The 26,452-nt window shown below is 44.1% G+C and overlaps 1 protein-coding gene across 2 annotated transcripts in view; it reads right to left on the minus strand.

Annotated features, from left to right (window-relative positions):
• Window positions 1-2,102: 2,102 nt before the first annotated feature.
• EDIL3 (EGF like repeats and discoidin domains 3) overlaps window positions 2,103-26,452 on the minus strand; it is a 260,571-nt gene continuing 236,221 nt past the window's right edge. For both annotated transcript variants that reach the window (XM_040986004.1, XM_040986005.1), the window contains 2 exons: window positions 24,497-24,652; window positions 2,103-5,038 (listed from right to left, as the gene is read on the minus strand). In XM_040986004.1, coding sequence (XP_040841938.1) covers window positions 4,889-5,038; window positions 24,497-24,652 — 306 coding nt within the window. In that variant the 3' untranslated portion in view covers window positions 2,103-4,888. The remainder of the gene's footprint in view (window positions 5,039-24,496; window positions 24,653-26,452) is intronic.

Consider the following 26,452-nt stretch of genomic DNA (forward strand, 5'->3'; position numbering starts at 1 on the left):
GTTAGGCCTCTTTGCTGGCTTCCTCCTCGGGGGACCTCTGGGCCCTGAGAACCCTGCACCGCTCACGAGGCTAAGCCAGGACTGCCTCAGCTCTCCAGAGGGGCAAAGTTCTTCAACGAAGGTGCTCTTTCAGTCTGTTTTCAAGCCTCTAAAAAGCTGGCCCACCATAGTGTGTGTGTAAATCCATGGCTAACATACCACTCGGCTTATCCCTTCTTTGTCATGAGTTCATGGGTCTGCTCCCACTTTGTCTCCCCATTGTCCCCCCACAGTGCTCTGGCCGGACACTCATGCAAGTGGCTGTGGAGCAGCTTCCTTGTCGGTCACGGCGGGAGGTGTTCCAACACTTCTGCATCAGCGTCTCCACTGCCACTTCCCTTGTAGGTGGCAGCAGGTGCACCTTCTGCGGCTGTCCATTCTCGTTGTGAACATGCTTACGTACAGGCATGTGGAAGCACTGTGGAGCTCTTACACACAGTTTGGTTCATGCCTTTGATGGCATTACAGGTAAATCCAAGGCCATTACCACAGGCGATCCAGAATCACATGCTAAGGGTGACCGCTGGATGATGTTAGGCAACCTACTGCAGTGGCCTTTGTGTTTTCAAGTGACTCCGGCAGCTCCTGCCACGTTATACAGAAACAAGCAAATGAGGAGCCTTTCCCAAAATGCGTTGTCATTACTGCTATCAGTTCATCTAATAGAAATAGCTCCTCGAGGAAGTGTCGCTTGCCTACTGCGGGAAACACTCGGTGTGGCAGCGTGTTGAAACATTCAATATGAATTATAGGCATTTACTGCCACGGAACCAGGGAATCCTATTTCCCCCTTCAAAATCAATAGAAAAATTGCCGCTTACACAAGGTGTTCTTTGTGTTTGCAAAGACGAATGACAGTGCATTTTGTTCCAAGGTAGTTGAGACATTTCTCAAGTAATGAAGTGGTTTAATCCTCAATTTTACCTGCTCAGGTCAAGGGGTCCTGTTTGCATGTGCAAGGGTAGAGGCAATACTTCCAATAGATAAATAATACACTGATATGATTGTTCATTTTTAAAAGCAAATTTTTAGAAAATGTTGCATTTCTGACAGTAAGAACTAGTTGAAGTCAGGAACTGAATGCTCGAGTGGCAGATATTTGAAAACAGTAGGTTCATAGAACATTTTCCATTCATGAAGTTATCTTTTAACACACTAAAAAAAAATGAGTTGCACCCTGGTCAGTATTTTTTCTTTGGAATTCTGAATACTCTTTTTCATCCAGATTAGTAATTTTGCAGGGTTTCATAGTTGAAAAATTCCAGTTGAATAATTATTCTGCTGTCATAACGAATTCTTTTCCCAGTGGAGTTGCCATGATTTCTTCTTGGTCTTATGGAAAATACATGAGTATAAATACTCTTACTGAGTAAAAGCCCAATTGTATACCTGCAAAAGTTAGGTAGGCAAGCAGTGAAATTGAAGTACTCCTATTAAAATGTAGTTCAATATGGAGCTGTGCAAATACAAAAGCGCTCTTATATGTAATATATGTTAGCCTTGGTGGCTGTCAGTCACAGAAATTCAAGGAAGCTGTTGACATGTAATGTTTTTTCCTGAAGTTTTTGTGTCCTATGGAAATGCCCACTAAAGTGGGAAGCATCCACCCGTGACTCTGGAGGATCTGGGAGGAGGGGCTGCAGAGAAGCCAAGTGTCGGGTTATCAATGAGGCCCGCGGGGCAGGTGCCTGGGTAGATGTGGTTCTGTGTTCGTGCCCTCTGGATTCACCATTATGCTCCTGAGCACTGTCAGCTGCAGATGCAAGGGAAACAGCAGCAATGTCATCTGGTTAACAACGGGCTGACCAATCCCAGGACACAATGCTTTCATCACATATGAGGCAAAAGAGTGACTTAGGATTATTAACATTCCAGTGTAATTTCCACAACAAGGAATATACACATTTTAATACTCTCAGACCAGTTTAGCTGATATCAATATATATTTGGGGAGTAAGTACTGTTTTTTTCTTTCTCTCAATATCTGTTTAAATTATCTTGTAAAAAAAAAAAACAGCCAAGCATGTGGTGAGAAGTGGTCATTTACATTCAGACAATTTGCATATTCTTACAAATGTATTTAATTATAACTGCTTCAAAAGTTTCCCAGGTTTTTGAAAGTTTATTTTAACTTTGAAGACTAGACAAGGTCATACCGACTTTACAACATCCTACATGAGTTAAGTCTATATACAAAGAAAAAAAAGACAACACTGGAAGATTACACAGCTTGAATGTGTGCACTTGACAACATGGCAGACTCCAGCACTGAGTATCATATTTCATGATTTGTTGACTAGCAAAGGTACAGTCACTGGTACCCTAACTTCTCCAAAAAAAAAAATAATAATCACACCCATCTTGATGAAGTTATTCAAAAAGAGAAAGTCAATCCTCAAATTGGAATAGGTGATGGATGCCTCAAAGGGACACAGAAAAAATGGTTAACATTCAACTTTTCTAAAGGATGACTTTGACATTTTAGGGTTGGCCAATAGAAGTTAGGCTGGACAATCCACTTGGACTTCCTGCTGGTGAGACTTTTTGCTTGCTGTAGTGTGAGCCTAAGCAGAACAAATTGGCTTCACTTTGATGTCCTTGATATAAATGACAAGGTGCTACTTCATTTCACAGTAATTATCAACATGTCCATGGGTGGGAATCCCTGTGTTGTCACCATGTCTGACAGCAGAGAGCAAGTGGATGTTCCACTGGGCTCACCATATTGAGAAGGGCAAATAAAAAAATGCCCAAATCACAAGAAAACCATTTTACTGTCTTTCTAAAAGCCAGCAAACATGGTTTTTTAACTGATTCCATTGGAAAATGTGCAGTTTTTTTCTTTTAAAAAAAGGATATCAATAGAAAAAAAATTGAAAGTATCATATGAAAGTGCAAGTAGTTTAGGAAAAGTGAATCATTACAAAGCACTGCTGAGAACTTCTCAAATAATTTCATCACTAGGATGGGGCATACTCTACATAGAAAATGCCTTAAGACATAGTGGGACGTGAAATGCTGAAGGAGGCGCGCGTCAGTGGCCCAACAGGAAGTGGTTGTCTGTTTCTAAGTGTTAATTTCCAGGATGGCTTGAAAGCTCAGCCAATTAAAAATACCTTAGATTTCCAATTTTCAAGTTTTCTAAAAACAGTATTGAGAAGGTAGCAGTCTTGGTCCCGGGGGAGAAAAGCCTGGCACCCTTCCACGGGCTTCAGGACAGCTGTTCCTGGTGTCCAGCTGAGAAAGGATGCCTGTGGGCAGGGGACCACCCTGGGGCCACTGTGCTTGCATGAAAAATCTCGCCGTGATTGACTTTCTCTTGGGACTCTGCTATGGCTGAAGACCATTCCGTATATACATTGTTAGGAAATGCCGCGGACCAGTGGACAGGCAACACAGGAAGGGCCTAGTGGCTTTAGCTATGCAGCACAAGTGGTAAAGGAAAAGGAAAGCTTGGCAGCTTTGCACAGGAACTTAATATTTCATACACTCAAGATCTTTGCTTTTCCTGGACCCTTAATCTAAAATTCCAGTAACTGTCTAAGCCTTATAAAAGAAATCCTTGTAAAAGTTATAAATTGGATGAGAGGACATTTATGGAGGCGATGGGAGCAGTGAGAGCCAGGTCCATGACACCTCCGTGATCAATCACAAAGTGTTATGATCATTGCTTATTTTTTCAGAACCTTTGAAGCGAAATAAATAGAAATCAATTTTCATCTTGAAAATGGTTTACTACATTGTCATTAGTACATATTCTGCTTCTTGCCCCCCCGCCCCCAAAAAAAGAATCAAAACAAAACGAAGGAAAAAAAAATCAAAAAAACTTACACAGCGCGCTTCCTAGAAACCAATCACTGGTTTCAGATGTGAATCAAATTTTACTTTTACAGGAAATGTGGACATGAACAAAGGGTGGGAAGGCTTGATGAAGCTGTGCTGTACTGTATTAACGGTGGCTTGCTAAGGATTTTCTAAACAATTCATGATGCTATTGCAAAGTAAATGTAAGGCTAGATAAATACCGTCATAACTGGGGTTTGCATTGAAACAGACATGATACTTTGAAATGGCAATATAGGAGTCTCCCTAAAGGAAGTACTTGGAAATCACATAATGCCAACTTCCTGTAACATTTAAATGGGAGCTTCACTTTATTCATGTTAAACACTGATTGACCTGCTATTCGGTCATGTGCCATAAATAAAGCATGACATCTTTTTTTTAGGTGAATAAGGGGGAAATTTCAACTGAGAAAAATGCATTTCTTCAGGTAATACACATAATAAGGAACACAGAACAAAACCAGCAAAATGAGAATTCTCCCGTTAGAAGTTCCGCATGGATAAAGAGAATGGTCATGATTAGTGCGCACGTTACGGATCCAAGATCCTGTAACAAACACGGTGCTGGGTGGGCGCTGGGGAGCAACCAGGATAACGGCGTCACTCCTGAGGAAAGCATCCTCATTGCTAACACTGTGCCATCCGTTACAGTACATGGTGTGCGTGGACCACAAAAGCTCCGTCAACTCCTACCTGAAAGTAACGGGATGATCTTGCCCTTTGCTGTCAAGACTACTACTCTCTCTAATATCTCAACCAATGACAACAATTCAGAAAAAAGAGAAGTGGTTCACAATTAATATGAGGCTACTTACGATGTGAACAATTTAAAAAAAAAATCAAATGGACCTCATGGAAAAGGCAGGCTTAGACTCCCTAAAGACAGCTAGAGGCCCACCATAATTTGAGTACTTTCTCATGAGAAGCACGAACATTCCGTTTCCTACGCGCGTGGCACAGTCCCTTCCGTGAAGCTCCCCGGGGAGTGGGGAGGACGGGGCGCCTCACTCCTCCTCCGTGCAGCCCAGCAGCTCTGACCGCAGGGTGATCCTGCCATACCAGGACCAAGGCAGGATCCTCAGGAGCCGTGCGGAGATGGGGGGGTTGATGACGTTTTTTCTGTGGGTGTCATTGTCGAAATTGCCCTGGAAGACCTAAACAAGAAGAGCAAAGGCGGTCAGTTACTTAACCATTTCTTAGTGGAACTCTCCTCATGACTTCCGGGGCATCTTCCACATGCGTGAGACTTGAACCCTGTTTATCTTCTGAACACACTGTAGTTCCCTCTACATCAATCAGACTGTCGATAGATGTTTACGCTGAAGAGTCAGAGGAGGCATAGATTTTCTGAAAAAGGGGGAGGGGCTAGATCTATCACCTTCCTATGCCTGTCTTTCTCCGTGCTGTTGGAGCATCACGGCTGTTTGTCTTTTTGCTACGAGCTGGGCTTCCTCTGGTCAGGCAGCTCTCTGAATGTGGTCCTTTCCAAGGAGGTGACTCTCGGAGATCCGAGCTGCTTGCAGAGGGGAAGGAGAGAGGGCAGATGGCTGTTGATGGAATGAGCCATGGATGCAGCATGTCACTTCTCCAGGCATCTGTCTGAGCTTTGCTGATTCTACAGTCCCAGGCTGGATGCCTAGGGGTGTGGTGATGGCAGGACCACTGGGACTTGTGCTGACCAGCACCAGCTCCTTCACTCCCACAGAGATCTCCATTAGCCCAGCCCAAGACAGACAACAGTCAGTCCTGGTTTGGAAGTAGATTTTTCTTTATTTTCATGTATCAATTCCTAGATGCTACAATAGGTGAGCATTGTGACATATATTCTGACACTTTACATTTCATAGCTGTTTTGTTTTCCTTTCTTTGGTGATAAAGTCATTAAGAGCTATTTATAGTTATTTTCCTACCCTAAAATATGTTTAAAACATATTTCTCTTTCTTGAAAAGCCTGATTTAAAGAGAAGGAGACAGAAAGATCTTCTGTCAAGTGGTTCACTCCCCAAGGGGCTGCAACAGCCAGAATGGAACCAATCCAAAGCCAGGAGTCGGGAGTATCTTCCAGGTCTCGAATATGGGTGTAGGGTCCCAAGGCCTTGGGTCAGCCACTGCTTTCCCAGGCCACAAACTGGATGGGAAGTGGAGCAGCTGAGACATGAACTGGTGCCAATAAGGGATCTGGCACTTGCAAAATATTTAGTCACTGGGTCATCATGCTAGGCCCCCCAAAGCACTTTCACAAAATAAGCACAAACACTGCTATCGTGTTAGAAATATTACAGGGGCCCAGCGTGGCAGCCTGGTAGCTAAAGTCTTTGCCTTGCATGCACAGAGATCCCATATGGGCACCTGTTCTAATCCTGGTGGCCCCACTTACCACCCAGCTCCCTGCTTGTAGCCTGGGAAAGCAGTTAAGGACGGCCTAAGCCTTGGGATGCTGCATCCATGTGGGATACCTGGCTCCTGGCTTCAGATTGGCTCAGCTTTGGCCGTTGCAGTCACTTGGGGAGTGACTCAACAGACAGAAGATCTTCCTCTCCATCTCTTTCTCTATATCTGACTTTCCAATAAAAATAAAATAAATCTTAAAAAAAATACCATTATATTATATGTGACTAGGTTGGGGGTGAGTGGGCAGTGAAGTATTTACAAGCAAGTTTTAATGAGTCTTCCCTATAAACTCTGCATTTGTCCTTTCATTTTCCTTTCTCCTTTCTGCACCCAGCCCCATTCTCCCCTCTGTCTTAAGCGGAGAGAGAGAGAGAGAGAGACAGAGACAGAGACAGAGACAGAGACAGAGACAGAGACTGAGTCTGCATTGACCGATTTTGGAATAGCCTGAGAACAGAGCCTGGAGCTCCACCTGGGTCTCCATGTGGACGGGCCGCTGCCACCGCTGCCACAGTGCTGGGAGGAAGCTGGGTCAGAAGTGGAGCAGCAGCTGGGACTCCAAACTGTGCTAGTTCCTATTTACATTTCTGTTGCAGTTCAACTAGGACGGCAAGAATCTCTTCGGAGATTTTCACTTTTGATTACATGAGAGATCTTATCATTGGGATACAGTTTTTTCCTCTCTTGGGAGCAAAACATGACTATATAATGAAAGGGGAAACCTCAAAGTCACCTTCCCAAACAAAAAAAAATTTCTTCATAAAAGGACAAAATGCTTAACCTAAACCTTGGGATGTTCTGAAATAAGAGAAGGACTTAAAATGGTAAGAATAAGTTGGGTCAATCTTAGATACTAGCAATATGTCTCCCAGGAAAAGAACAATAGGTCTCCCGGTATTTTCTTTGCTATTCCATAACGTGGCATTGGTCACTAGCTCCCCGGACGGGCCTGGGTGGACAGCCTTTCTGTCGGTTGCAGGGGAAGATCATTTACGAGTTCTTCCCCCATGGCACGGGAGTATACTTTGTCAGCCTGACATGAAATATATCTGAAAGGCTATTTTAAAAATAAATATCTGTTGAAAGGGAATACCAAGGCCTGCCACGAGGAGCAGAATCCATCATCCTGGGATAGCTATATTCATGCCTGTCGAAAACGAATTCTACCCGCAGCCTTGCTCTGGCTTGCACTGACAGGGGGGACTGGCTGTGGTCTGAGACGTGCCAGTAGCTCAGAGGACTTCTGAGAAGCCCAGGAGCCTTGCAGCGGCCATAACGATTCATCAAAGACCTTGAGAGATGCAGCCACTGTGACATTCCAAAATGTAAGAGTCCTGTTCTGCTTTCCGGACTCCACTCTGACACAGGCTGCCAGTTTCAAAGGTCTCATTGAGAATGTGATGTTGCAACGGAATCTGGAATCGGAGGCCAGACAGTATATCCCTGTCAGAGAACTGAATGTGTGTCTTAAGAGAAACACGGTGTGCTTTCATCTGTCTGGATTGTCTACCGGTTGAGTGTGGGGTATTGAAGTCACTTATTGCTACTGTGTTACACTGTCTCTCCCTTAAATGTAATAATATTGCTGCATCTGAGTGATCTTGTGTTGGGTGCACATATAGTTGTTATTGTGCTGAATTCAGCTTTTATCAAAATATAAAGTCCTTTTTCTCTTTCTTACAGTTTTTGGCTTATAGTTTGCCTTGTCTGATACCTTGATAGCTATGCCCACTTGATTTTGGTTTCCATTTTGCCGGGTGTTTTTTTTTTTTCCCCAGACTTAAATTTTTAGTCTATGTATATCTCTGTGAAGCGAGTTTCTTATAAGCAACTTTTTTTTTAATCATCCATTCAGCCAACCTAAGCCTTTTGGTTGGAGATTTTAATACATGTATGTCCAAGGTTAGGACAGATAAGTGAGATGTGTCATTTCGTTGACTGGATCCTGAGGCTCCCTGCTCTGTGAGCGAGTTTGATGGTGTCCTGTGTTTTTGTGTGTTCTTGTAATTCAGGGCATCACTCAACATTTTTTATAGATTTGGTATTATGGTGGCAAATTCTTAACTTTTACTTATCTGGAAAATACCTTACTTCTCCTTTACTTTTAAAGGATAGCTTCACCTGATACAATCTTCTTGGCTGGAAGTCTGTTTTAAGACCTTGAATTATCATCCCACTTTTTCCTGGCCTATGGTTTTTACTGAGAAGTCTATTCATCTATTTTCCTTTATGCGTAACTTCATACTTTTTTTCTTGCTGTCTTTAGGATTCCTCGTCCTCAACTGTTGACAATGTGATTGAAATCTGCCAAAGAAAAATTTTTTTTCTTGGTTGAGTCAGCTTGGTGTTCCTTGAACTTTTGTTTGTAGGTTGTGTGTCTTTCAAGGCCCAAGAAATGTTCAGGTGTTACTTAGCAGGGTCTCAACACCTTTTCCTCTTCTCCTTCAGGGATGCTAATATGATATTTAGTTGTTTAATGTTATCCCATCTTTTCCAAACTTTCTTCATTCTTTTAAATTCTTTATTTTTTGTCTGATGGGGTTATTTCAGAAGTCTTGTCGTCTAAGTCAGAAATTCTTTCCTCCACTTGGTCCGTCTTGTTGCTACAGCTCTCAATCACATTTGCTATCTCACCATCTCATCTATTCTCTTGCATCTCAGTGAGTTTTCAATCATTTGGAGTTCTATCTAGATTTTATTCATGATCTAATTCTGAGGGATTTTTGTGTAGTTACGGGGGCTTCACACTGTCTTGCTTTGCCGTGTCTTCTATATCCGTTAGTTGACAGCTAAGGGATATAACTGTAACTGTCCCACCTTCGTATCAAGCATACTTCTGGGGAAGGATGTTATGGTTAGCTGGAATGCAGGGTATCACTCGGTTTATGGTTTGTAGTTCAAGGTAGACCTGGGAACATAATCTTTGAGTGATTTCTTTCATCGTAATCCTTGCCAGTTGTGTCTGTCAGTGCCAGTGTGGAACAGTCTGCCACAGTTGGCAGGGCAGGAAGTGTGGCGCAAAGGTGAACATTGTTTTTCCAGCGTGTGTCTCTGTGGTTCAGACTTTGGCATTCAGTCTCCCTGGTGACCTGTGACAGCCAGGGCCTTGTTCTTGATGCTAAGGGAGACGAGATCTCCTTGCCCAACTGGCATGCCTGAGTGACCCCAGGGCTTGTGGCAGCAACTGCTGTCACTCATGGGCCCTTCTCAGGTGTCACCAGGAGGATACATCTTCAGCCCAGACTGTGGGCCAGGGGAAGTGAGCAGAACCTTGCTCGAATCCAACCTGCTCAAAGCAAGCCATGTGGGAGGCTGTGTTCTGGAGGGCCTGAGCTCAGTCATACAATGCAGGTATGTTCTTCTCTAGACTCACCAGATGGATTCCAGTGGCATTGAGAGGTATACAGCCAGTTGATCCAGAGCAGAGTGGGGTCATTTACCCAGCTACCCCAGGGTGGGGGATTTTTAATGGGCTGCTTCTGATGTTAGCTCCCAGGAGCTAAAGCAATCCCACTGGCTAATGTAGAGTGAGTGTGTGAACAGTTTTGGGGCCCATTCACCCAAACTGCCACAGTTGCAGGAGGCAGGGGTTCTGTCTGTCAGAGGAGTGCCCTGGCTGCTGGTAGGAGTGGACCAGAGGCCTGCTGTACCACATTGGTTCCCTGGCAGAGCACTCGGGGGGAGGAGGGGGAGAGAGAAGCCATGTGGCTTCCCTGCTCCAGTCCTTCCAGACCCCAGGCTGCTCCTCAGGCCCAAGTAAATGTCACTGGGTGATTGTGGGATCGCCTCTCAGCTGACACCTTAGGTGGTGGGGTGCACGGTCACTGGTATCTTGATGTGGTCGGTTGGCAGCTTGCAGCCAGCAGCTGGCTCTGCTGCACGCACAGCTGGTCAGGAGTGTTTGCTCTTGTCCCAAGGAGTCTTCATTGCTGTTTCACTTCTTCGCTGAAAGTTTTCATCAGACTCCTAGTTATCATGGTCCTTCTTGTTCTTGGACTTCACAACAGCTGGAGTGACTGTGGCTCCGCCCTGCTCAGCCATCTTGGCACACCTCTCTGGAATACTTTCAGTCTGTGTAAGACAGGCTTCAACATTCTGCGAGTGTGTGTATTTCAATAGTTTTCAAACCAATTTTTTTAATTAGAAATACAGCTCCTCTCTAGGTTTTATCCTGTCCATCTGAGAGCTTTATCCTCAGTGAAGAGGGAGGGCGAGTTCATCAAAAGTATTGACATGTGACAATAGCAAAGAAGAACTCCTCAAAACTCAAATGACTGGTACTCATGTTGGAGGATTTCCTGACTCATCATCTTGGAGGCATTCCATTGAAGGATCTCCAGGTTATGACTCAATTAATGAATAGTATTTATCTGGCCATACATTGTAGCCCACAGGATAAACAGCTCAAATATTAGCAGGTATTTTTGCTATGGATGAAATTCTTCTCATTGTAGCCTAAGATTGAAAACTGTTACGTTCCAGTTTGGTTTACAGTTGGTTGGTTTATGGTCAAAAAAATTCAGAATGTTTCCATAAAGAAAATTTCTCCTAAGCCAGAATTCTCCCATTTTTTTTTACCCTGTAAAATGGATATATGATAGATATATAAATGTATGAATTTCCTAACTTCACTTCATTTTATGGAATTCCTGATATTTAAAAAATACCTAGTTATGAACTTAAAAATAGTGGAAATTAGTAGACAGTAGGGTTTAAGGACCTATTTCACAAAGTAACCATTGATGTAGTATGTGAGTATAAAATATGATTTTTGAGAGTGACCTAAAGGACAGATATTTATTGGTTTATGGTTAAACATCATAAAATTCATTTTTATGTGCTTAGTATTGACATAGCTTGAATTTTTTTTAACTGTCCCAAAATTTAGAGTTACGATTTGAATCAATGCTTTAACTGATTTAGAACCTTATAAAATTTCACAGAATTAATTCTGTTTGAGAGAAGTTAAACATACCATTTTTCCCTTCTGGGTGGTGTTGAGAAAAGAGACTTCATTTTTCCTAAATCCTTTTTCATTTGCACAAGATTTTATTGTGTCTAACAACTTCACTGGTGATTTTTATCCAATATTCTAGAATGAAGTAAGATCCACTGACCCAGCCTCCTCGACAGGATGGGATGGGTTGGAGAGAAGCAACTCCTTGTATGAGTTACGAGCCTAATCTTGGTACATTATCATGACAAGTTCTTTTATTATAAAGGAAATGAACCACCTCTTCCCCTTGTTGAACAAAATTCGCACACACAGCAGCAAAAAACCAACTGAACCCAAATATATTTTATAGAGACTACATTGTGACTAAAACCAGTTTGTACAACATAACAGTGCAGGAGACCCAGAGACAGGATGTCTTAGTACCTGCAGGTGGAAGATAACTAAAGGTCCCACCCGTTAATCATTTACAAAGAACAATGGGGACAACCCTTAACGAAATAAGGAAAGGATGAGAACTTAATTCCATAAAGTGTATTTGTCAATAATATTTTAGGCTAATCTGCAATTTGATTAACATTTTCATTTATACTGGAATATTCCAAAACAAAAAAATCATAAAAATGTCTTTAAAATGAGTTAGATTTATAGAAAGTTGTTTCATAACTTTTGGTTAGAGGGAGCATTTAGTGCAGTAAATAATATGCCCTTTGGAATTCTCATATCCCATGTAGGACTGCCTGGATTTAAGCTCTGGATCAATTTGCAAACAGTTTTCTGCTGATGTGCACACTCACAGGCAGAAGGGAACGGCCCCGGTGGTTGGGCCCCTGCCGGCTGTGTGAGGAACCTGGACTGAGCTCCAGTCTTCTGGTTTTGGCCTGGCTTAGCCAACCCTGCTCATCGTGGGTGTCTGGGCAGTGAAGAAGTGGAAGGAACATCTCCATTTCTCTTTAATTTGAAAGGTAGAATTACAGAGAGGTAGAGAGGAAGAGATAGAATGAGCGAGTGAGTGAATGGATGGGAATATTTTCCATCTGTTATTTGATTGCTCAAATGGGCTCAGTGACCAGAGGCCCAGGCCATGCTGAGCACTCCAGGAGCCATAAGCTTCATCTGGGTCTCCCTCGGATGACAGGGACTTAAGCATCCTGAAGCCATTTCATAATTGGATAGCTGGTATATCATTCTTAATGCTTACTCTGCAATCCATTCCATAATACCAATTAATCTTTTTAAGAAAAATCAGTCTAAATATGAGTACATTCTTTCAGATGTAACAAGCAGCTGGCTTCCAGGTACATCCCAATGATCTGTGAATTGTTCCTTTGAAAAAAAGAGTCTAATGGCGGGTTATATCCTAGGACTTCACCAAAAGTGAAACAAGACAAAGACCTTTGACAAATATGGCAGACTGTGTTAACTGAGTCCATGTAAACCACCAGGCTGTAGAATGACAGCTGTCAACATCGCAACAGCCCCAGTACTGTCAGCAGTGAGGAACAAAGGATTGCTGTGGGGTTGCTGCTCCTGTAGCATCCCGAGGAGGACCACTGCCCTCCAACAGCTTCAAGGCCAGCAGCTCTAGGGCAGCAGACACAGGGCCACAGCCAACACAAACAACCCGTCATCAGGTATCTTTCTGTGGATAAGGTATAGGGGAACAAAGTCAACATTAATGTCTGCTCGCGACGTTGGTTGGTGTTGATTTGTGAAAATATTGTGTGTGTCATCCGCAGGTGTAGGAAAGGGATCAAATAAAGAGGATCTTTGTTTCTGTCTTAAGCATGTGTTTTTACATAGGGACGGTCAGCTTTTCCTATCTGCTGAAGCATCTGTTGATCTTGGTTTCACTGTGCCTGGTACCTATTAAGATCGGCCGTAACCTTGACTCTGTCTGCAGGTGCCATCCTGAAGCAAGTTGCTCACTACAGGGTTCCTGTCAACCTAGTGACCAGGGAACAGTCCACACAACCTCGTGTGGCAGCATGTCATCACTGTCGCCCAGCGTGATGTGGCTTGTACCCTCGGCTCTCGGGAGGCACTCACACAACCCTTGAGCAGTTCCTTCTGAGTGCAGTGTCTTCATTTTCCTGACACTGGGCCACACCAGCCAACCCATTCTAGCATTATGGTTCAGGGGTAGGGGTTGGGTTGCTTCTTCCCTGTAAGGACTTAAGAGTAGGTCTCTGAAATTCTAGCAGCATTACTTTCATTTTATTGCTGTGTCTATTAGACATTTGAAATCAACACACAAATGGGAGACTTCAAACTGTCTCCCCAAAATATTTCCAGTTTTTTTTTTTCCCCTTTCCTGGCATTATACAGTCCTATTTCTGTGCTTTTAATGCTTTTCAAATGGCCAAACATTTGCCTTGGTTTTCCCGTAATTCACATGAAATCTTGTTAGATAATAGTTAATTCTTGGTGGGCAATTAGCTCTGTGACAGCTTTAAAAAAATTCATTCTTTCTTGACTCCTCTGGTTGTTGTCTTGGAAGAGAGAAGGCAGTAATGCATCTTTGAGAACTCAACCTCTTGCTTCCCTCCAAATAGCGAAGTCTGCCCTGAAAAGTGCGAGGCTCTTACAGTCATCCAGTAACTATAACCTAAGTTAATGTATACTGCATTCCCAGGGGGTTGAGGCCTGGCACACCAACATGCTTGCCTTTGGTGTAATGGTATTTTCATACTCATGATCTGACCTCCCTCTCAAGTCTATGAACATGGGGTGGCGAGACATCTTTGAGGGTCCTGCTTTGAGTAATACTCTTACCTATTGCTCTGGACCCCCAGTGACACATGCTATGACAATGTAAATCAAAGCTTGTAAAAGTTGTTTAAGGATGTGGCGATGACAGTCCCCCTATTTGAACGTTACACACGGTACGCCTGCCGTGCAGTATCACACTCGCTCCCCTTCCCAGGGAGGTACCATGCAGAGTGGGAGATGAAGGGGCCTGGCTGCCCGCAGGAATACCAGCTCTGTTCCTGGCAAGCTGGAAGAGGTAACTGCAATGATGCCTTAGTTCTCAGTGACAATGACAGGCTGAGTAAAGAACTGCGGAAATGTAAATTGACAAGAGGTAAAAGGGACGAGGGGCGGAAGAACCATCTCAATCCCTTGGCTGACTGCTTCCTTGGCTAACTCTGGCTTCAAATGGGCAGGGGGCGTGGAATGGGCATTTGTAGGAAGGATCACAAAAGCCTCACTAAAAGTTCGCAGTACCTTTTGTTACTCTGTATTGACCATGGGGAAAAAGATCCCCACTCTCTCCTACCCCTCGAAAGGAAAGGCTCCTGTGTTGATAGATGTCTGTTTTTTCCTAAAAGTGCTAGCATTTAGAATAGTCAAAGTCCGGAGGCAGGACACGTCACCGTATTTAACTTCCTTTATGGCTAAAGTCTCCCTAAGTAACAAGAATATTCCAGGAAATACGTCACGTACGATGATTGCCTATAAAGATTTATGAAACATAAAATATGCAATCCGAAATGGCACCTATATATGAGCTGTCTGCCTCTGAGTACTTAAGATTTTTGACTGCCATAAGAAACATCCTGCCCTCCAAAAAAAAAAAAGGCACACTTACTTTTCAAAGGTATTGCCTGCCAGGAGATACACCAGCACCAGTCAGAATAGCAGACCATCTTTTTTCCCTTTCTAGTCCAAGTTCACAAGATAGAAATGCCTTTGTATCACAGGACAGAGCCGCCCAGCTCTCTCTCATCTCTGATTCTCCAACTCAATCACACGAGGTATTCTCCATTTCATCTGCACGGTTTGTCCCTTGGCCCTGCCCTTCACGGATATCTATGAATGCTGCAGCTGCAGAGAAATGGGTGTCTTTGGTCATTCTCCCTCTGCATGATGAACCTTTTCTCACCGCAAATCTCTTTGAAGAGTTTCATCATATCCTGGTCAGAAATGACTGAATGTGGAGCTGTTCTGTATGGGCAGGGAGGTGACTGGGGCACTCAGAGTCTCAGGGAGGAAGGGGAGTCAGGAGGTGGGAGAGAGGACCATTAGCAGCTGGAGGGCGAGCTGGCACAGTGGGATCTGGAAGCAGAAGCCAAATGGGGGCATAAGGTATGTGTACGTGCCTGATGTTGTGTGTCTCCTGACCTGCTCTGCTTAGAAATCTCAGTTGATCACCTGATCCCTGCCAGGAAGGTCTGTAACAAAGAGAAGGTTGCAAGGTGCAATGTTTATCCTAAACAAGGGCTCTTAATGCACATTTTCCAAGGCTTTTTTTTTTTAAATTTTTCACCATAGTGTTGAAGTCTCCCCACAGTATTTGTTGATCTGAAATTCTGCTCTAACCAGTTGTGCTGTGTTTGCAATTGCCAAGTCATGCCAACCTACATGAAGGGCGTAGGGAATCCTGGGCCCACACTGGTCAGGCAGCTACCCAGCTTTATCTGAAACACAGGCTCACTTTTGAAGACTACGTCAAGGAGATGATTAATCAAGGAGTTGATTATTAATCTCAGAGTGGAAGGGTCAAGTTTGCTGTTACAGATACAGAGATGATAGCAAAAGGAAGCAGACTCAGAAGCGCGATTCTGATATGTGAAAGCAGAGTTAGTTTTAAGTCACTTATGCAAAGTGCCTTCCTCTAGTTCTTACTAACTATTCAGCATTTCGTTTATCTAGACAAAATTTAGTTTGTCTTACTGGACTGCAGGAAATAATTTCTCCCCTTTGATCTTTTGTGTGTAGCTTCAGAAACACTGACACTGGAAAGAATGGCCTTGGCACAGGCAGCTGTAATCCAGGATTCACCTTTTTTGTTTTTTCTTTGACGATGACCTGCTCATCAGGCCCGTGTCTTCACGTGCATTAAGGCAGTCATTTTGGAAGGGTACCAGGACAGACTAAATGGTTCATATTGCAGAGGATGGTGGTGTGCAGTGGAAGGAAACATGGCTTCTATACCATCTTGGTTCTTCCTCAAAATGTGCCACACTAACCGGTCACAGTATTAGCTGGTCTGAATTGAGATAGGTCCACATCACTGCTTTTGTGCTACTTGCTAGCTGGGGCATGATGCCGGCAGCCACGACGGTGACGTGGCGGTGATGTGGCTACTCTCCAATGCAGACCCATCGGGCGCTTGTGTTCTGACTAGGAACACTGTGAGCTGGAAATCAAACAGGACTTCCCTTCAGGCTGTGCTTCCATCGGGTTTACCAACGCTTTTATTTTTTTAATGAATGACATTATTAAACATTAGTGTTTAAGCAATTCATCCAATTTTGATAAACTTTACCAGTCTAATGATGTATAATCGACTTTGATGTTTTCATTGCTAATCAATGCAGAGAGGGCACCTTGGGTGAATACTCCCAGACGGCTTCACCCGCGAGCAGCAGTTTCTCCTCACTGCAAAAGGTTGTCATCATGTAATTCTGTCTGCTAATATTTAAATCAAACATAAGCTAACTGAGAACTTTTGATGCGGACACTTTTATTGATTTCCGGTGAGTAATGAAGGATTGAGGAAGTTAACAAGCAGGAGAGTCAAGCTCTTGGCGTGTGAGCAGGAGGGATACAGGAAGAGTGCTGTCTAAACGCACTCACGAGGCAGTGTTTCCCAAGGAACATGCTCCTAACATTTCTCAGGTCTTTCACACACTCCTTTAATTCTTGCAGAAACATCTGTTCACTGTAAAATTGTAATATTTCAAATTATAAGGTAGTTTATCAGATTCCTTGCAGACTAAGGAAGCCCCGGATTCTGGCAAGGTTGAGACCGGCATGCCTTCCCTCCCTGGCATTGTTACTCTGGCATCTGTGCAGGGATGACAAGAGTCCTACAGTGCAGCTCTCCCACCCCCTGCCCACGCCTAGCTCCAAACTGGGAAGCTTAATGGATTCTGTCTGGTGTGCGTTTGTTTCTGCTACCTGATGCTGTGCTGTCTGAGAGCTGCTGTGAATGCATTTTAAGACTTATTTATTTGAAACGAAGGACAGGGAGGGAGGAAGATTAGTCTTCAGTGCGCTGGCTCACTCCCCAGCTGTATGTCAGGCCCAAGTCGGGGGCCCGGAGCTCCTGGTGCTCCATGCCGGTCTCCTAAGTGGGTGGCAGGGCTCCAAGTCCTGGCATTAGTAGGTAGCTAGCTGAACGCGAGGTGGCCACGTGGGACTCGACTGGTGCTCTTGAGGGATGTCTTGTCACAGGTGGCAACTTAACCTGCCGGGCCACAACGCCAGTCCCCGGCTTACTGGTTTTTGAAACGAAGGTTAAAAGGTCCAATGCCACCAAGAAAATTCAGTGCTTTACTGGCCAACAAATACCTGTAAACTTGTCATTACTTGTGGTGTTTATTATTAGGTACTTGTACTTCCAGATACACTGGACTGTTTGACATGGACGAGCTCCTTAGGACACTCATGGTTTCTGATGGTTCCTGGGGTGCTAGGCTGGTTTGTACTTCCCGCGTTTGGCTGGGTGCTCCATCCTGCATCTGTCATTATAAAAGCTGTGCTCCCTGTCCTTGCTGCTCTCTGTCTCATGAGCTCTCTCTTCCAGCCATCTCTGTCCTTGCTCTCCTAAATCCGTCTGAAGTCCAGGCTCAGGAAGACAGGGTCTCTGGGTGGGTAGGACCTTTCGTGTCCTCATGCTATTCCCTTTGTAGGTGAACCCCGTCCTGTCCCTTTGCCTCTGGGTTTATGTCCACAGTTTTTGCCTAACTTCAAGCCCCACTTCACAACTAATTCTGACAAGTGAGTCCCCGTTATGTCCTCTCTGTCTTAGCAACTGTTGTGATGCTGATCTGCGGTGACAGTACGCTTCAAGTACGCATGTGTTGGTCTGGGTGGCCCTTTCCTTATTCAGTGGGCAAGATGTGCCCGCCCCTCTGGTTAGAGGCCTTAGCAAACTTTAATAGGCATTCTGTTCTTTTGGTGGCGGGGTTGGGAGGCTGGGGAGTGACAGGGTGGCGATTACAGAAGTTACATAAGGAGTTTTGGGATTATCTTGAACTTGGCAGTCAGTACGTAAGAATATAGTGCAATAGTCTGTCCCTCCAAAATGCACGTGTTGGCACCCTATCGCCACTGTAAAGCAATTAGACGGTAACTCAGCTAGGGAGGGGAGAGTCCTTACAAATGGAATCTGACCTTTAGGGGAGTCTGAGTGTGCCTGCTCCTCCTCAACCACACGAGGGCGCTGTGAAGAAGCACTGAGTACACCAGACTTGTACCTTGTGCTTGCACCTCTGTCTTGGCCTGCTCTAGGCTCGGAAATGGAAGTTCCTGTTGGTTGGCAACAGCTCAGATGATGGTGCTTTGCTTTGCAGTTGGAATGGACTAAGGAAAAGATGGAAAGGGTTGGGCTCCATCAATTGTTTTCACTCTGCAGTCCCTGCTTACTGTTAGCTTTCGGTCTTGATAAACACACAGATTTGTTGTTCAAAACAGAGGACCACAGCGGGTAGACATTTGGCACTGTTGAGCTGCTGGAGCCACCTGCGTCCCATACTGGAGTTACTAAAGGTAGAGTTGGCCTACTCTAGTTCACATCCATCTCCGACAGACGCACAGCCCGGGAGGCCAGGAGAGGACAGCTTATGTACCCCCATCCCTGGCGACCAAGGGACAGACCCGGCTAGAGTTTCTGGTGTGGGGCTCTGGCTGTTGCTGGCAGAATGGGAGCACTCTCAGATTTTCAAAGGAACAAAGTTAGGGGGTGGTGGTGGTGGTAGGGGAGTAATGAAATTAGCTCCATCACCTTCTGTCCTCTTCTGGGTAGGGCTACTTAATTTAGAAAATTTAAAGCGTGCTCAACGCTGACCTCTGTAGCCAGGCAAAACGGACACATTCTCAGGCAGGTGTGTGAGCTCTGACAACACGCCAACACCTAGCGCCGTGCGAATGCAGACAACTCTGTATTCTGCGAACCCAGAGAATCCCACTCGGGCCCCATCATGTTGAATTACTGCAAGGAGAAAGGCAGCTAAGTGTCCCAGACCCGGGCCTTTCCTTACCAGATGGCGTCTGTTTAAATAGCGTGGGCCTCGCTTTGAGACAGTGCTGCAGTATTTCATTAGCTCCTTAACTTTATTTTCAATTAAGTCACTGAACACCTTAAGTAAGCAAAAGTACCTGGCTCTCCATCATGTGGAACACAGTTCACCTGCTATGACTGAAGCTCGGTGTTTTGGAAAGTAAAGTTTCTGGAAATTAGTTTCAATGAAGCAGTTTGTTTCTTTGCCTTCTGTGCAAACAGAGCAGAGGGGACAAACAGGGAAGGCCCTGTCATCCCTTGAGCTACGTGTCCCTGGTCCTGCTGCTCCGGAACGCGTGCCCTGGTGCCTTGGCTGGGATTCCCTGCTCAGTATCCACCGAGAAACCCATTTTACGGGGTCGGGGTGAGGGCTTCTAAACATTTATGGAAGATGTGTATTATAGGAAAAAAATACAACTATGCATGCATTTCAAAAATGTTACCTTTCAATTCAGTCTTTCATGAATTATTTAAAGGGCTGGCCTGCTGTTTACGCCCTAAGGGATCCTTTAGGTGTGAAGTTCCTCATGCTGATTCTTCTTGCCAAAGAAGAGCAGGGCCTTGGCAATCGGCCAGCCTTACTTCTTAACTCTCACCCATGATCTAGACTGTCTGGGCTTTCAACCTCCAAGCTGAGTTCCAGCTCCTCAAGCCTCCTCTGACACCGGGCAAGACAGGGTGCAGTGTGGCATGTGTCACCGCTCTGGCGCTGCTATGCCCCACCGGATTCTGGTGGCTTTGTCAGGCACGGTGAGGACACTGCATTTCCCGCTGACCTTTGAGAAGGGGAAGAGGTGGGGTGCGCTAGGATTCTTTTCCAGTCCGTTACGAATCCGTCACCTTTCTAGCACCGTGAGGCCCAGCGCTGCAGCAGGGCCGGTCTGCTTGGACTCGGGAATAAGCTCAGCCCAATGATGCTTTTCCCATCTCTCCTGAATTCGACAATTCTACATAGACTGAGAGTTTCTGACCATTGATTTGTTTTCAGACTTATTTTCCACACCACATCTGGAACCGGTACCATTGCGCTTTCTCCTGTCATTTCCATGATGGAATGACAATCTGTGTCACTTCTGAGATTCACTCTCCCTCATCAGCCAAGGCCGCCTTGCTAATTACTGGTGCCTCTTATTTCAATTTAAAATGTGTTAGGAGCTAGTACGTGTCTCCTCTCTGCTCTGAGGAAACCGGCATGTCCATTAAGATATGAACTGCCTTTTGGAGACGCAGGTTCTTACTGACTTCTAAGTACAAATCTCAATTTCAAAAGATTACTTTTGGGAGCCAGTGATGCTGGCACCCCATATCAGGTGCTTTTTCAAGGCTCCCCTGCTCCGCTTCTGACTTTGCTTCCTGAGAACGTGCAGGGAAGGTAGCAGAAAATGGCCAAAGTGCTGGAGTCCCTGTGGCCCATCTGGGAGAACCAGTGAAGTTCCTGGCTCCGACTTCAGGCTGGCCCAGTGTGGCTACTACAGCCTTTTTAGGAGTAAACCAGTGGGTGGAAGAACTCTGTCTTTCCACTTTAATAAATTAAGAACAAAGCACTTCTGAAGCAGAATTTCAATTCTGGTGTTGACAGTGTATTATTCACGTAGCTGGGGGGGAGGATCTCTGTAAACACCCAGTCCTAACTCTTCTACCAAGTATGGTGAGGGGAGGGTGCAGAAGCCGGTCTGTGCCCGCCTCCCACGAGCACAGCATCCCACAGCCTCCCAGAGCTCCAGGCCGGAGTTCAGGGAACAGTGGGGTATAGCTCTCAGTGCAGAAACATCTTTCATATTTAAGGACCAGCAAAGTCTAATCAGAAACAGGGTACTGGCTTTTTCTTTCATAAAAATATTTCAATGTTTGTAATTTATTCTTTAAGAGAAAAACCCACTTGTTCAATTCAGGGAGGGTGATGAAATTGAAAATTATTTCTCTGTTTCTCCAGGAAGAAAAGTCCCATGGTACAAACTCAGCTTTATTCAAATACCATGGCATTGGGGCCCATTTTCATCTCTAGATTTTCCACAGAAACACTCTTTCTGGGATTTACTCTTGTTTTACTTTGGCTTATAACTTGCAAAGTTAAATACTGAACCTGGCCTGTAAGTTTTGCAGTTTTCCTGCTAAATGTACTAAGAATATAAAACAAATGTCACTTTCCTAACAGTGAAGAAATAACGGACTTTCAAATAAAAATTTTCCCAAAGCATTTATAGAGAAATGTAAAAGTTAAGCATTAATATATAGGAAATGACTAGAAAAAAAACATAAAAAGAAAAATAGAAAGAATGCAAAGCCTCTGCTGGGAGACTCACTGGTTGGGTCCAGCACAGGGGACTGGCTGCAGAATGGTGCTAGACCAGCCAAGTTACCGAAGGAATCTACACTCCTTGAATGCTGAGAAAGGGTGGGTGGAGACTGGCATCTCGGGAGAGCTGACGGCACCTGTGTGTGTTCTTCACTGAGTCCTGGTGTCTGTATACATAAACTCACAGGACTCAAGATGCTTTTGCGTGCGTCCTTCTCTGCTGAGACAGTTCATTCTGACAGCTGAAGAACAGAGAGGATGTTCATACGTTTTCAGTCTCATTCCTACAATTTGTAGAAATCCTGGAATACTGGAGTTATTTCAAGAATGTTTTTCTGAAGTCATCTTGTGTCTAGTGGTATAACAGACTTCAGAATCATAACCTTCCCCCCCTAAATCTATTAGATCACACATCCAATAGAAACAGAAGGCTTAAAAATGAATTAGAAATCTTTGCTTATAAAGATTTCCATTTGAAATGTGGGTCCCTAAGACACTTCACAGGACCTTGTTTTGTCACGAAACAATCAATTATTGTATTTATTTGGTTAAAGCTAGTAGTTGGGTTTTCTCTTTCAAATATTGAAGCCTTTTTTCTTTCCATGGAAGGTAACCATGGCCAACGAGACAGTAACCATGTCAGGAGTCAGTAGCAAATGTCTCATTCACATTCAGAATAGGTCATTGCTAAGTTGTGCTGGCTCCTGCTAAAAACTAGAGCACATCTATTAAAGTTAAGTGAAATTACAGGTGGAGGATCTAGCAGTAATAAGTAATAGCAACAGAGCGCCCTAAGTACTTTTTATGTATCAAAGCATATATCTTCCTATAGTGCCTGTATTTCCAGGGGCTTCAAGAACTTAGGCAACGCGCTTCTCCCTTGATTTGGTTAAATTCCCTTGACGGCAGCAATGGAGAGGGGCAGTGCCCTGTGGCATTTTCTTCTCCAAAGTACAGAAGAATTATTATAATAGTAATTGCTGCATTTTGTTCTTCAGTGCACTTACGTGTCTCCTCTAACTGGGAAGAGCAGCTGTATCCTAGATCTTGGTTGTACTACACGATCTACGGCATGATCAGTAAACTGACTACACTTAATTTTATGACTGCCTGTTAAATCTGCAGAGTTGAGGATGTTCGTAATATCAAAATGATTTAATTTTTCAATAGATGAGCCTGTCTCCCCGTGCTTGTGCCTTCCTTTTCAGTCAGCAACATCAGCTCTGTCTCGCCGTTTTCTCACTCCTGCGGTGGGAGTCTGTCTCATCCTTCACAGATACATCTATGCGGGGAAAGTCCAAGTCACATGTTGACTAGGTATGGCTTCTAGGTACCTGCCTTCATACCCACCGTTTCTTATAACCTGTGCTTACAGAGGCAGCTTGCTGGGGCTCCACATTTATCTGAAGGGAGATTTCCTAAGTTTAAAGCGTGTACCGCAAATCTTAGCACGATCACTGAGTTAATGTGTGGTTGCTAGCTCGTTTCCGTAGTGTAGTGGTTCTCACGTTCGCCTCACAATGTGTGGTTGCTAATCAAGCAACCAAAGTGACCGAATGTGCTCATCGAGGGCTCAGCCCAGAGGAAAGCAGGATCCAGGATAAACAGACGTGACACACAGGAGGCAGCAGAGCCAGCTAATGGCAGGTACGTCAGCGCTCACATCTGAGACAGCTTGGGCATCCCAGTGAAAAAGCAGACTGTACACGACATCGAAGGAATGCATCTTAAATACATCTTAGAAAGAAAAGTAAATGCATGGAAAAACTCATATTCCAAGGGACTGTTAATGAGGAGAAAGCTGAAGCACCTTTGTTGAGGTAGATTCTAGAGCAAAAAAATCTTACCAGGAATGCAGAAATTCATTTTCTAGCGATGCATTACTTGATCAAAAATACATTAAGACACTAGTTGCTTATGCACATTTTTGAGAGCTTCAAAATATACGAAACACATAGTGGTAAAACAGCAAGGAGAAACCATCTATAATCACAGGTGAAGATTTCCACATTCCTCTCACACTTACAGTTCAGGTAGATAGGAAATCAGTAAGGATAAAAAATCTGAACAATTACTGCCAAGCAACTTCAGACAAAACTAATGTTTCTGAAGGAGAAAATTGGATGCATCAAAATACAAGGTCTCTAATCAGTTAAGAAGTTTAATTTCACAAACATCATTCAATCTCACATTTTACTTAACGAGAGACAAAGAGGTACTTCAATACTTCAGTGGCTTAATCATACTAATCCTCTGTAGTTCTTTTCTAAAACAACCAGTATAGGATTGCACTTCGCAAATACATATTTCAGGAAATATTACCCTACTACAACAGAAAATACCTGTCTGGAAATTAATTTCATGGTTGTATCTGAAGTTTAAGAAACTTCTATTAGGAAACAATCTATACATTAGATTGTCTACCGTAAAACAGAAAAGAGATGAGCTGAAATAGCTATTTTTGATAAATTATACCAGACATTTGTCAATATCTCAGAAAATTAATCTGAAGGCAGTTTTACAAAATACTCAATATTTTTTAATTTGTCTTGGATCATCAAGCAAGACACTGTTTCATGTTTGTCTAGGACAGCATTAAGTGCTCCCCGTTCAACTATGACACTGTAATGCCTTCCAGGAGGTTACGGTCGGAAACGTGTGTGTCTTGAGATGTTAAATGGATGCATTCGGAGATGTCAAAATGGCTTCCATGGAAACCCAGACTAGCTGTTATCACAGGATCGGTGCAGAACTTTTAGAAAAATAATATAAATATGGGTACCACACAATTCTTAAGATTTTGCAGGAAAGAAAAATCTCCTAGCAGCGTTTTACCCCTTAGGTCTCTCATTTTACGTATGCGTTCAGTATGTGCAGCAAGATTGACAAGCAGATTGTTCTGACTTGAATGGAATTTGGTTCCGTTCTTCTGAACACCGCGGCGCACAGGAATAGCTTACCTTGTCCCTTCTTTGCTTCTCATCCTGGTACACGGTCCAGTGCTCGCCGTCGTTGCTGTAAGCTAGCTTGTAGGAACCCACAAATTGTACGTGGCCAAAATCCTTAGCCCCTTGTGTAATAATGCCAGTCACCTTGGTAGGGACAAGAAGATCCACCTGGGAAAGACAAGAGTCTAAATTAATCACAATGCTTGGGCCCGTTGTGAATCATGCCTAGAACTCAAGAGACCAAAAACTGTGTTTACAAAACCCAACATCCGCCAGATTATCTGTATTTCTGAGCAGAGGACTGTGCTTGTTCTTTAACCTTGATTTTGCCACCAGGTAAATAGTTACAAGTCTCCTTGAACAACCTTTTCAGCCATTTAGCACGGAACAATACTGATTTCATCCCACCAATTAGCTATTTCATTCAGCGGAGTTGTCTAATTAGGCAGTTTTTGCATGAAAGCGAACAGAATGAAAAGGGCTGGCCTTCTGAGGCCTGACCATTAGCTCCTCAGCCCCATGCTTAGAGTTCGGTATATGGACTTGATTGCCCAGTTCAGGAATATTAGAATAAAACTTACAGCTGGGTATTTTATTCCATAAAAACTTAATGGTAAAGGTTTCAGAATTAAGTGTGAGTTTATTCAATCCATTAGAATGAGTCATAATGGAAATCACAGTGAAAGTTACAGTTTTCAAAAGCTGAAGAGAAAGCCAAATCCTCTTCAAGAGGAGGAGGACTAGGAGCAGGGGGCCAAGGTGATGCACCCCGCGGTTGCGTCCCAGCCACCACGTGGGAGACCTGCGATGAGTCCCAGGCTCCTGGCTCGGCCCTGCCCAGTTCTGTCTGTCTGAGGTCTGAGGGGTGAGCTGTGGATAAAGCAATGCATCTCTACTTCTGTCGATAAATACATGAAAAAATAAAATCTATATATTATTCTGGTTTGTAGGATTAATACTCAAGTGTTTATCTTCTAAAAAGTATCTTTTTGGGATTAGTTTTTTTTTTTTTTTAAACTTTGATTCTATTTTGAAAGGCAGAGAAACACACAAGACAGAGCAAGTGAGGGAGAGATGTTGGGTTCCCTGGTCCACTGGCCAGCTGCTGGCCAGGTGCCTGGAAGGGTCTGCTCTGTGGGTGGCAGGAACGCCCTGGCACCCAGGACTCAGACTTGCGCACTCCAAGTACCGATCTTAACTGCTTAAAATGTTAATCCTGCTAAAATGTATCCCCAAAAGGCACGAAACCAGTAACGTTTACCAAGCTCCAGAGTCATCAAGATTCAACTGAAATCCAAAAAAGGATGATTCGCATGAGAGAATGAATTTATAATTGACTAGTTCAGTAAGGTCTTTCCTTGTTTTAATTTTTAAACATTTATTTTGATGTTATTTTTTATATTGCATTTGTATAAAATGAACAAATTTCACAATAAAGATTTAGGAGTAGAGCGATATTCCCACGCTACCCTTCCTCCTGCCTGCCTTCCCCACTCATCCTCCTTGTATTGCAAGTCATTCGGGACCTTTTCTCTTGCCACAGAACCCGGATTAACACAAAAAACAAGAAGTCCAACACTGTTTTCCTAGGGGACAACCTCTGGCAGGAACCTGAGCCTCTGGTCTGTATGCCTTGACGTGCAGCTTCCACGGTCCTCCCAACCTGCTTCCTCCCATTTCCTGTGACTGCCTGCTGGCCAGCTCCTCGACCTTTATTCTCCGTAACCCTGGAGATCCCATGCATGACCCTGGTGCTCTCAACCCTGCTGGCCCTGTCTCTCTATTTCTGGCCCTTTATCCTGTGAGCTCTAAGGTAGCCATAAATAGCCTGGGTCAGGCGCAGGCCACACGTGAGGAGAGGGGACCGGGGAAATGAGTACAGGAAGACCACAGTGAGATAGATGCCCACCTAGGAAGATGGGACATCTCCCCCCAAAATGTACACGGTCAGCAAAAATTCACTCACAT

This window comes from Ochotona curzoniae, unplaced genomic scaffold (assembly GCF_017591425.1).
Source record: "Ochotona curzoniae isolate NIBS_2020 unplaced genomic scaffold, NIBS_Ocur_1.0 contig_4501, whole genome shotgun sequence".
NCBI classification, from domain to species: domain Eukaryota; kingdom Metazoa; phylum Chordata; class Mammalia; order Lagomorpha; family Ochotonidae; genus Ochotona; species Ochotona curzoniae.